This window comes from Manis pentadactyla, chromosome 6 (genome assembly GCF_030020395.1).
Source record: "Manis pentadactyla isolate mManPen7 chromosome 6, mManPen7.hap1, whole genome shotgun sequence".
NCBI classification, from domain to species: Eukaryota; Metazoa; Chordata; class Mammalia; order Pholidota; family Manidae; genus Manis; species Manis pentadactyla.
The window spans coordinates 34,914,345-34,927,395 of NC_080024.1; the positions used below are offsets into that span (position 1 = coordinate 34,914,345).

A 13,051-nucleotide genomic window follows, 5' to 3' on the forward strand; every position below is an offset into this window, starting at 1 on the left:
CTGCATGTCCCCTGGAAACTGGACCTAATCAATCCCACAGATAGAACTGGACCATTTTAAAGCAACCCAGTGGTGTACTGGGTCCAGCTCAACCAAGCCAGTGAGAGATTTTCAGAAATTCTGCAATCAACTGATGTCATGTTGGCAACCTGAAATCAACAATGGTGGGAGTATTTACACCAAACGCTACAAAGCAAGGCCTCTCTCAATCTCTGTCTCTCTCTTTTTCAGGGGGGATTAGTGGTAGTGAGTGGAGCTGATGGTTAAACATTTACCAACACATCAGTGAACCCACCTGTAAGGCTCCCAAAAGCTGCCTAATGTCTGAACTGGAAAATAGTTCCTCCTTTCCTCGACACGATGACTCAGTTTTCTTATCTACAGGAAGTGTCACTACCAGGGAGGCTGGAAATAGAATCACAGAGAGGAAAACAAAAATCACCTTCTGACTAGTAGCAATCAAAGATAACCAATCTTATTACATACCAAGAAAAAAAATGAATTTATAAATTATTTTCATGTATTATATTTTCATTTCCTGTATTGTTATAGTTCTTATTGTTTTTATGTTATTCTTCTCATAATTTTATTAATTCCTTAGAATTAGTTCCTTCAAATTACTATATACTCCACTAAATATCTTTTCAGAATTTATGACACTTAATGTGTCATATAGTGCCAAGTAGAGATCACAAAAGCATTACCTCAAAATATAAAACAAGTGAAACAGAGAAAGGCTAAGGAAAGGGCCACTGCACCACCCATGAGTGCGGTCCCGGCAATCTGCCTCTACCTATCCCACCCCACTCTTAATCCCAGCTAGCCTGCCTCCTTCTTTTTTGTTATTTCATTCAAAACTATTTCCTACACTCTCACTCTCATATAAGAATGAGAATACATTGGTCTAAAACTGCTTTCTCCCACTAGAATATAAGCTCCAAGAGGGAAAGAGCTTTGCTCTATACCTTACTCTATCTCCAGCTTCTAACTGTACAAAGTATGCACTCAATAAATATGTGTTGAATGAACAAATGAAGGGAGAGTTCTGGCTTTCCCAAGAGAATATTATCAGAGTGATGAGTAAACATCATACATGACCAGTTAATTTAAGAGTTCCCATTGTCTGATGCAAGCAAGCAGACATAAGCTGTTACCTTTATCTCTTTTATACTTTTCTATCTTTTTGATTTGGTCAGGTTTAACTTTTTTGCAGAGATCCTCCAGTAATGTCAGATTATCTTCATCTATTAGAGCTTGTTTCTTCAGATATGCCAGCAAACTTAGAGAGGTCTGCAAGAGAATCAATGGAGGCATATTTACTTGCCTACTGATTACCCATTCATTGATTCAATATTACCTGCATGGCAGCTAGGCAGCAGGTTTTGCACTGATAAATAAGATCATTTATCCCCTGAATTCAATAGAATGGGGGAAAAGGTATTACCAAGTAAATTATACAATTCGTATTTAATATCAGATTTTAAATATATATAACTCACTACCTACCAGGCAGTGCTTGCTGTATATTAAAAAACCCACTAAGGTAGATACTATTATAATCCCCATTTTAAAAGATGAAATACTGAGGCACAGAGATGTTCAATAACTTATCCAGGTCACATGGCTATTAAGTGGCAGAGCTGGTATTTGAACCCTGGCAGGCTGATATCAAAGTCTCTCTTATTAACCTATACTGAGCTATGCTCCCTCTCACTCACAGCTGTAATTTATATAATAAATAAATACAAATATAAATAATAAAAAAGAAGCACTAAAGAAATGAAAATGTTTTGAAAGAATTTTATATTTGATATTTTAAAACAAAAAGTTCCTTAAGTATTGCTCAGAAAATTGTCAATCAGCTATTATTGCTTTAATATCGAATTACATATGTCAATCAGCTATTATTAAGTTAGTATTGAATTACATATTGAATTCAGTGATGAGGGCCTCAATGTATTGAGCTTGTTATGAAAAACCATATATGAACAAAATTATATTAGAGGCCATAGAAAAGAGAAACTGATCAGAAAGTGAACATCCAATCACTACCTAACTTTATACATAAGCATCAGCAAAGTGAGACCTGAAGAAGAGGTCTCCAGACATGCTGAATGGTTGAAAAGGGACAGTATGTTCAAGAATACTGAGAAGAAGGCTTGGGGACAAACCATGAGTGAGAACTAGGTCATGCCTGGAACAGTGGGCTGGTTTCAGACTGTGGCAGAACACACACATCACGGGAGGAGTCTGGGCAAGCCATGGGTCTCACATCAGTACTAGTTTTTAATGAGAAAAGTAACGTGAACACATCTGTCTTTAAACAAAAGTCTTGGGGATAAGTTGGAAGAGGAAATGAATTAAAAAGAAAATACTGGCAGGAAGATTAAATACTCTGGTGAAGATGCAGAGGAGGCACTAGATTTGGAGAATGTCAGAAATAGAGTTCAGTGAGCTTTGGAGGTCAATTGGAAGTGAGTGAAGAGTGGAGTAAGAGTCAAAGATGACTTCGAATCGTAATACCACTCATTTATGATCTCTTCCACATAGCAGGCTTCACTCAAGCCATGTATGGGAGATAATACTTGAATGGCAGCTGGAAGGATGACCGAGCCTTTGCTGCTAACATGGAAAAGGACATTCCAGGCAAAGGAAACCATATGGGGAAATGATGAGAACTAAAGATCTGGTTATATGAGGAGGTTAATGCTGGCTTCAGCAAGAATAGTCTCATTAAGGTGATAAAAGCTGAAGCCACATTGGGATGCATTGAAATGTGACCAAAAGTTGAGTTAGTGGATAAAGATTGTGTGTAGAGTAATCTTTCAAGAAGTTTGGCAGTCGAGGGAAGTAGAGGGAACACAGAGCCCAATAGGGATCAACCTGGGCTCTCTGAGGTATATAACTCAGCCACACTTCTCATGTGAAGAAACAGATCTCCTTTGGAATAAAGATGAGATCATTTGGAATCCAAGAAGGAAGTACAGTTTTCCTGATTTCAAACCGGGTAATTCCATAGTTCTGTATCTGGCTAAACACAGTGACGTCTCCTTTTAGTGTTGTATTGAGTGAGAAAAACTTAAAATTCATTTGGTTATTTGAACATGGGCCTTTAATGACTTAAAAAGTAATTAGCATGGGGAGAAATATTTGGAAATTTGGAATGCCTCTGACCATAAAAATGTTTCTGAAGCCACAGAGGCCTAGGGCCCGTGGAAACGGTACAGGAAGAAATACAGTCCCCAGCTTTTCTTTGTAGAAAATTGTGGCTTGGTGTTGAGCACATCAGGGACTCCTTTAACAAATGCCCTTCTCCTCACCCCCAACCCTATGGGGAGTGCCATCATTTTATTTATAAATCCAGAGACTGAAAAACTTGTGAGAGGATGGCCCAAGCTGGGAGAAAATGTTATCAGAACCTGGAGAGCTTTTCAAACCACAGGAATGTCCCTTAAGGTTGAGAAATTCTCCATTTAAGGTAAAATGCTATAGCTAATTGCGTTGCACCAATGCAATGTGAGCACATTAAAAAATATTATCTAAAACATAACCCCCTGGTTTTTTAATTCTCCAAGAACTCATGGACCCTTAAGATACACAGATACACACACACACACTTTTGTAGAAAGAGGACTGAATGAGGATTAAATAAAATAAAAAGAGAGTGAGCATAGTATATAGTGGCTTTATACTCTGACAGTGTAGATATAGTTCAACCCTAAAAACAAACTGGGAGAGAATGGGTATAGCATATGCAAGATAAACATTCTAACTACTGTGAATTATCATATTTGTGATGGAAGTATTAATTATTAATATCCTGAGACTGTTGTATGTGTAATGGGATAAAACAAATAATCATTCTATCATCTCCTATGACATGAGAACCAGGAGTTAGTATGGAAAAAAGGAGATAGAGATATAACATAGAAGAGGTAATTAGAACATGAATTTGAGTTGAAAACAGTGCAAAGTCATGAAATATTTTATATGCAAAAAAAAACCCACACATATGCACACATGTGCATAAACACACACACACACACACACACACACACACACACACATTTCCTAGCACTATACTTTGGGGAAAAAAAACTAGAAGCAATCATCAACTCAGAAGCAACTGGACCATCGCCAGCCACTAGTTCGTAGTCTTGACATAACATAACTCATGAAAACAAACCAGGGAGTTTTGGAAAAATGACAGCTTTTAGGTCTAGGCAGAAAATGTACAAAATGAATTTGAGATATCTTCTCAGACCAGATAGCAAGGAAGCCATCAATGACTACTAAGGTAATGTCAAAATGACTCAGGAACCACCTTGAAGAGGCGACCACTGGGCAAAATTGGAGAATTTGAACTTCAATAAGGATAATAATTCCAATGGATTGAAACCAATCAAATATGTGTAAATCCATGAACTCAAATTTATATATTTTGGGTCTCTTTCAGAGAAGGACAGGAAACCAGTTAATTAACTTCAACACTGGGTAAATAAAAAATCAAGAACTTACACATAAACTGTATCTCTGGGTAACAAAATAGTAGACAAGGGAAAAACAAAATTTGAATATCTCCATTTTGCAACTGCCAAAGAGTCAATTTACAAAACTACTGAAAAACATCAACAGTTGCTAATTGAAAAAAGAGAGAAAACCAGGCATTGTGTACCTCCTGAAAAAAGAACAGAACACAAGACCATCTATAGTCTTGCGAAAGGATCTAATCTGAGTTTGATGAGGCCCTTGAATCCAGCTGCCAATTTACAGGAAATGCAGAAGACAGAGCTGCATGCTAGACTGCACCAAGCCTGAGCAATCAGCGAAACCTAGCCCAGGGGAAATTCTACAAGCCACCTGTCCTGGGACTCTTTTACAGATGCATTTTAAGAAAAAGTAAGGGACTGTGGGCAGGGAAGTTTAACCTATAGATTAAAAGATGTTCAAAAGAAAAAAGTAGTAAACACTAAACTTAGTATCTGGGTATGTACAGGTAAATAATAAAACCATAATGAAACATAAAAACATGGTTACTGTAAAAGCCAAGACTGTGGTTATTTCTAGGGGGTGAGAAGGGGCTGTGATCAGCATATGGCAAATGGAGGGACTCCTGGAGTGGCTGGTAAAACTCAATTTCTTGACCAGCATGGTGTTTTCAAGGGTGTTAACCTTGTAATAATTCATGAAGCTGTATATTCCTTCTGTGTCATTTCCTGTACTTGTGTTTAGTTGTGTTTTTTTTCTTTCTGATAAAAATTAAAACATGTGGAAAAAACAAAAACAAAAAAGATGCTAGGACTTCCAGGGGCTATCTAAGAAGAAAATTAAATTAGTAGATTCTGACAAGGGGCAGCAAGCATGCCAATGTTATAAGTGTATCATTGCACATCCCCATTATGGTGGTTTAGCTCACCCTGCTATCATCCCAGTCATTCACTGTCAAATCATATAAGCAGAAAGGGTTCGGATCATTTTGTCAAAAAGAAATACAAGGGGGAAGATTGCATCACCCCATTCATTCATATTTGCATCCAGAGTGTCATTTCATAACAGATCCTCTCAGGTCTCAGAGCTATATAATGATGAGTAAGACTAGGTCCCCGTCTGTAAGGAACCTACAACCAATCTTTGGCAGAAAAGAGCCTCTAAAGGTGACCAGTCAAAGGACACATGAGCCCAAAAATCCCTGAGGGCTCTGAAAAAGGCAAAAAAGGACTCAGAGATTGAGGCCAAAAACAGAGAATTAACCTGCTCAGGACTACAGGTCTGACACCAGGAAACATATTTAGTGAGTTACTAACATCATCCTCATTTGACCTACCACTTGTAAAACAGCTTCCCACTGCTCAGTGATTTTTCTTTTAAAAAAAAAATGCTATTTGTCAATAACATCAGTTGATCTGGAGGGAATGTGAACAGAGGGCTACACATAGGCTCAAGAGCATTGGTGATACTCTCATTCCTACACTGGAACAGGGCTTCATGACTGTTCATTTAGTACTGCATTTCATAACTTCCACACGTTACACATATTTTTGTGTCATCAAACAGTACATAATTTAAAATCTAAAAAAGATAGTGGTTGAATAACATAATTAATGTTATTGAGTAAAATTTGAAAATGAGCCCCTTCCCAATTAACTAAGTTGCTCATCACAAGTTGTTATTAATGTCAAAAGAAGAAATACAAAGTTTTGAGGCCTGGAAAAGAGACATGTAGCTACTTTCCTACCTTTAAATGTGACCAACGTAGCAGTCGTATTAGCATGTAACAAATCTATTAATACTAAAAGCATTACTATTTGTTCAAAACACCTGTAGAGCTCTTTACAAAGCACATCCTCAAATATTTGCCCCATTTGATTTTCACAGAAATCCTACATGAGAGACACTGAAAAGTCCTGGAAAAGAAGACATGGGCTCCCTCAGAAACCTCATCGAATGTAAACCACAAATGACTAACTCCACTCTGCCATTATTTACTGCCTACTCATTTCCTTATTGTGCCCCACATACTTCTATATTGTAAAACACAGTGGATGCCAACAGCAATTAACGGTTTACTGAATGGGCATCATGTGCCAGTTACAGGCCCCTAATGTTTTATGTACATTATTTCATCCAAGCCTCCTGCCAGTCCTGGAAGAAAGTAGTATGATGGTCTAAAATGTGACAAAGGACCATATGGAGACTCAGAAAGCCTCAATCACTTGCCCCACATTGAGTGATGAATTGCAGAACCAGGACTAGAATCCAACACCATCTGACACCAAAATCAGTGTTCCTAACCTCTGTGTGATACTAACTGCTGCAAAAAGTAAGCCTTCCTGAAAGCCCTTTTCAGCATCTTCCCAAACACTGGGTAAGGCAGGGTTCACAAACACCCCACTCTCCATGACCCACTCACCATCTTGACGTTTGGAATCAAGTTCCCCAGAAGGAAGATCATGTCCCTTAAGTTCTCTGAGTTGAAGTCTTCTGACAGTTCGTAGAGCAGGTGTCTAAGACATACATCAAAAGAGACAAAGAAAGCCTTAAATTTGCAGAGGTCAGCACAGCAAATAGAGTGTTTTTTACAAACATAATTTCTTCATCTGAATGACTCTAACCCTGTGAGTGGACAATTACTAATCTCATTTTATAGATTCACAGACTAAAACTTCGAGCTTTAAAGTGCCCTATGAGACAATACAGGAAGTAGCAGAGGTGGTCTCCTGGTTCCAGGGTCAATGTTCTTTTCTATCACAGTGGGAAGACATAAAATAGAATTTTGGCATGCCCACCCATACCCATCTCCTGACTCCATTCTAGAAATTCAGGCCTGCTTTTGGCCCTTACTAGAGGGCACCCGCTGCCAGTAATATAAAGCCCACTGTTGGAAAGGAAGGAAACTCCCCCCACCTCTGGACTGCCATGTAACGGACAGCCAGGAAAGCTGACCACACTAGCCCCTTGCATGTCACAGGCCTTCCTCAGTTGTTTAACCAGCAGGGTGGCAATAATGATTTACAGAATTCCCTCACTGACTCCAGGGCAGCTGAGGTTCTGAAAACTAGTTCAAGTATGAAGGCCTGAAGGATTCCAGTTGCCCCAGCTGCAAAATGACTCTTTTAAGGCTCCTCCTTGTGAGGTTCTCTGAGGCAGTTGCTACATCAGTGGACAACTTAAAACAATGTCGGTTAAATAAGTTCCAGGGATGTCACGTACAGCACTAGTTAATAATAGCATGCTGTACATTTGACAGTTGCTAAATGATCTTAAAAGTTCTCATTACAAGAAAAAAAATATTTGTGACCATGTCTGGTGCTGGATGTTAAATTAAACTTATTGTGGTAAGCATTTCACAACATATGTGTGTGTGTGTGTGTGTGTGTGTGTGTGCATCAATATACATATCTCATATATATATTGATACATATATCAAAACACATACATATATGTATGAAATCATTCTGTTGTACATCTAAAACTAATACATAGTAAGGTCAATTATGTCAATTTTAAAAATTAAATAAAGAAAATAGTGTTATCTTAGGTTAGACCCATCATAGGCCTGATGCCTATATTTTACCTCTTTGGGCAAAATGTCTATTTTTTACCTCTCTGGGTTTCACCCAAAAATGTATAAACATTTATAACAGAACAGAGAACAAACGATGCCCCTCCCTACCCCAGAGACACGACTCCTTTTCACTTCGCTTATTTGGCCCCAAGTAGGGCCAAATTACTCTTCGCAAATCCCTAAATATGGGTGGACACACCCAAGACTCACAGGGGGAAGGGCCGCCTGGGAGTGCTGAGGCTGGGAAAGAGGAAGCGCAGGCCCCACTACGCAGTGGGGAGTAAAGGGAAGCCACGGCCAGGCCCACAGCTGGGTTTTGAAGCCTTGCAGATTTCCCAACCTCTCTTCTCCTAAGTTCCTAAAACTAAGAGATCACCTGGTTCAGAATCACGATATCATCCAAGGAGGTAGATAAGAAAAAGATCTTAATCCCAGCCTCCTTTCAAAGCCCAGTAGCCTGAATGAACACTGGATGGAAAACCCTCCTGCCTGGGTCACAGACCCCTCCCCACCTGAACAGGGAGACCCTCCTCCGGATGGGCAGCAAACGCTCCACTTGCTCTTTGGTGTAGTGCAGGCTCCGCAGCAGTAAATTCTGCCTGATGATGTAGAGGAGTTCCGCGAGGAAGAAGGGGTCTTCCTCACTCAGAAGCTCCTCTGCCAAAAGGTGATGGAAAATATCCGCGGCTGAGCTGGCCTTCTCCAGCTTCTGATTGGAGATATAGTCTTGGCAGAGAAACTTCAGGCTCTCCACATCTTGGTCCCCCAGGTTTGAACTAATAGTCAGAAGCTTCTTGCGAAAGCTCATGTTATATTTATCATCTGTACTGGGACTCATACTTTGGCTTTGAGATGCCAGGGCCAGCCTGAAAGAGACAGAGAGGTGGGACAGACAGTAAGGACTTACGGCACCCCCACTTCCCAGGCCTCTCCCAGATCCAGCCTTGTCTGTCCCAGGCATAGACCTTCCTAGAAGTGCTGAAAAATAAAAATTACTGCAGGCCAGACAAGTTGACTCCAGCACATATATGTCAACCCTTTAGGAGGTCAGGAGGGAGCTTTTGTGGGAACTCAATTTATCCTGATTTCTCCCAAATCAAAATGTCCCCTGTGGGAGCTAGTCAAAAGGGACTATGACACAGAACAATTTCTCTTAGTTGCAGCTGTAATTCATTCCCACCAAATGGCAGATACAGCACTTAGATTTATGCCTTACATTTTAGAATTAAAGCAATCTAGGCGCTTGTATTTCTGAAGGGTCTACCGACCCAAGGACAACGAGGTGGCATTGCTAACCATATGGGGCAGGCTTCTATCTCCCAGAAAGAGAAGCCATAGTCCTAGACCCCAGAAGGAAAGGGCCGTTTCAGACAAGGGTTCCTCAGATCAAAGAAGAAAGCTACAGATTACCTAAACTAGTATTTCTACCTGACCAGTTCAAGTTCAGACGGTATTTTCTACACTAAATTTCATCTAATCAGAGGAGCAATGAACTGGTAAGATTTTTCAGTGTAGTATTATTCATTCTTCTGTAGTACATATTCTGAGGTATATTCACTTTGCAAGACTTGGCTATTCAGAAGCAGGAAACGACTTTCTAAAGGAAGAGCATAGCAAAAAATGATGTACATAACAAAGAGTGGTTATTTCTAGATGGTAATATATCTTAATTAATATATATTATATAGTAATATATATTAATATAATTAAATATATAATTATAATTAGAGGTAATACAAATTTTCTTCTGGGTTCTTGAGTTTCTCAAATTTTATGCAGTGAACATACATTACTTTCATTGTTAAAAAAAAGTCATTTTTAATGAGATCATCCATAGGGTCTTTCCTTCTAGTAGCAGCCCTGTGATACTTGAAACCAAATGATAGATTTCTTGCTTTGCGGTTTCCTGAAGATTCTGGTTTCTACCTTTTTGGGTCTGGCAGACTTTGTCTTCGTTTGTGGACTAGCATATTTCTGCCCATAAAAGGCTGGGATGGAGCCTTCCTGAGGCTTTTTAGACTTTCATTTTCCCTGGCACAGTTAACAAATCCAGGCAGAAGCAGTGTCATTGCTGATACTGAGTAGTTTTGCAAGTTTCTGTGACATGAGGCAGGCTGTAGCCTGAGACCCCTGCGTTGTGGGGGGGAATGGAGGTTGTTAATTACATACCTTCAGATGAAATTCCACTGATCCTCTGGAGGTAGACGATAAATGGGCCTCCGGGAAATTGCCTGAAAACAAAAGTTTTGAAGAAATTAGAATCCTCTTTGCGCTCCAAATTCCAAGTCAGCTTCCATTTGTGCGGCAAGAGAACTCCAGATTTTCTGGCTGTGCGAGTAAAAACTAGGTCTTAGGTTTTGGGTAACTTGATACTAATTTCCTGCTGATGTCACTCCCGTCCGTGCGCCTTTTCTCCTCCCTTTTCCTGGGGTTAGGATACCCTGATAAATAGCGTCCCCTAAGGGCAAGATTCACTGTTTTCCCACTGTTGAACCAGGGATTTCCCAGTTAAGCCAACGGCTTCTATAAATTAACTTTCTCACTGTTGAACCAGGATTTCCTAAATTAAGCCAAGGGCTTCTGTAAATTAACTTTCCCACTGTTGAACCAGGATTTCCCAGGTTAAGCCAAGGGCTCCTATAAATGAACTAATTAATATAAATATAAATTAACTTAAATTAAGCCATCTTAATCCTTTCTCAAATAAGTGCATGTGCAAATAAACAAAAAATGTTTAAAGGAAGGGGGAGATGGATTCCAAGCCCATTTGGAGGTATTTGCAAGCAACTCAACTGACAGTAGACAAAACTGATGAAGTCTCTGGCTTCAGCACATTCAGTCCAGCAGGAAAGAGACTTTGAAGACATTATTTCTAAGAATAAAAACAATATTAATAGTTATATTGCAACTACCATGTACTAAACACCATTTATTCATTTAATTATCCCAAGTCTCTAACATAAATACTATTACTATGATCCCTCTTTGAGATTGGAAAACAAAGGCACAGTAGGTTAAGTAATTTGTCCAAGATGACAAGGTGAGCTACAGGGAAGCCCAAAATTTAAACTATCAAATTTGGCTCCAAGTCACTTATACTAGAATTCAGTTAATTCAAATGTAAAGAGCTCTTAGAAGCAGCAGAATATCTTAGAAAGATATTTTATCGCTGAAAAAGATTAAGGTCTATTATGCTTTATTAACAAAAGTAGTGAAGTACCATTTCCTATCCTAGCTGTCATCCAGAGAACTCTGTAAGAAACACAAGCCCTATTACTCAACCATGAAAAATAACAAAATGTTGCCATTTATAACAACATGGATGTAAGAAGGGTGTTATGCTAGATGAAATAAGTCAGAAGACAAATACCATATGATTTCACTTATATGTGGAATCTAAAAAACAAACAAACAAAACAGCAACAGATTCATAAATACAGTAAATAAACTGTTGGTTACCAAAGTGGGTTGGGGTTGAGGGATGGCAAAATAGGTGAAGGGGATTGAGAGGTACAAGCTTCCAGTTATAAAATAAGTTAAGTCCTGTGGATGTAAAGCACAGCATAGGGAATTAAGTCAATATTACTCTTGTAACTTTGTATGGTGACGGATAGTAACGAGACTGCTGGGTCCATTTCATAACACATAAAAAAATGAAATCACTGTGATGTACACCTAAAACTAAAAGGATATTGTATGTCAATTATACTTTAATTTTTTTAAAGGTCTACAATTTAAAGTATAATATAGATAGAGCAATTTAATCTATTTATTAGGTTTAATAGGCCAGTCAAAAGATACATCTCACTGGTCTTGGGAGCAAGTGTGAAAAACCTGAATGTGGCTTTAAATGAGGAGGAAATGAAAGTGTGTGTGACATCCACAGGACCCATAAACACACCCAGAAAGGCATGAGCACCAATATAGGAATCCCGTTTATTATTGGAAGATATGCTACTTGAAAATGTTCTTTACTATTAATGGTAGTAATAAAAATGATAATAAATAATTCAGAGAAAAAAAGAAAGACAAGCTTTACTGGCGATGGTTGCATTATTTCTAAGTTAAGCCAAGGGCTTCTGTAAATTAACTTTCCCACTGTTGAACCAGGATTTCCCAGGTTAAGCCAAGGGCTCCTATAAATGAACTAATTTATATAAATATAAATTAACTTAAGCCATCTTAATCCTTTCTCAAATAAGTGCATGTACAAATAAACAAAAATTGTTTAAAGGAAGGGGGAGATGGATTCCAAGCCCATTTGGAGGTGGGTCATTTTTAATGTGTTGTAAATGTACTTAATGTCACCAAATTGTACACTTGAAAATGTTTAAAATGGTAAATTTTATGCTATGCATATTTTACCACAATTTAAAAAAGAAAGACAAAGACAGACAAGCCTCTTAGGGGCTTTTATTCTATTTCATTTTTGCTGCATTTTAGAAGGAGTTCGGTGAAACATCACTTCTCACCTGTTCATAAAGTACATTGGCTTTTTCAACTTTTGTTCAATGATATTAAATATTTAGCAAGCTCTTCTTATGTGTAAAGCACTTACTTGGGCACAATTAGAGAGGAAAAGTGAATACAACACAGTGTCTGCCTTCCATAAAAACTATGACTAAGACCATTTCTTGACTTCTGATGAACTGTCTAAAGTCAGCACTACTATGTATATTCAATAGATGAGAAAACCAAAGTTCAGAGAGGCAAAGTATTTGCCATCATCCCAAAGCTAGGAATAGATGGACTTCAGGACCCAAACCTAGGTTTTTCTGATTCTATATCCCACACTCTTGATCCTGAGGCGACTGCTGCCTGTAACTTGATGTGATGTAATGTACCATCTGTAACATTAGGCAGGGTGTGGGGCTTCACCTAAGTGCTGCTGGAGCCCAGGGAGCAAGGAATGAATCCAGGTGGGGATGCCTCGGAGGAGGAGGTATTTTAACTCCTTTAAGGTGAAGGTAGAGAGAGACAACCAAC

General features: G+C 38.8%; 1 protein-coding gene across 1 annotated transcript in view; it reads right to left on the reverse strand.

Annotated features, from left to right (window-relative positions):
• CASP10 (caspase 10) overlaps positions 1-11,561 on the reverse strand; it is a 31,598-nt gene extending 20,037 nt beyond the window's left edge. The window contains exons 1-5 of the mRNA XM_036928085.2: positions 10,235-11,561; positions 8,578-8,931; positions 6,911-7,004; positions 1,155-1,290; positions 296-405 (exon numbers count right to left, since the gene is read on the reverse strand). Of these exons, the coding sequence (XP_036783980.2) occupies positions 296-405; positions 1,155-1,290; positions 6,911-7,004; positions 8,578-8,903 (666 nt within the window). The 5' untranslated portion in view covers positions 8,904-8,931; positions 10,235-11,561. The remainder of the gene's footprint in view (positions 1-295; positions 406-1,154; positions 1,291-6,910; positions 7,005-8,577; positions 8,932-10,234) is intronic.
• Positions 11,562-13,051: the final 1,490 nt, after the last annotated feature.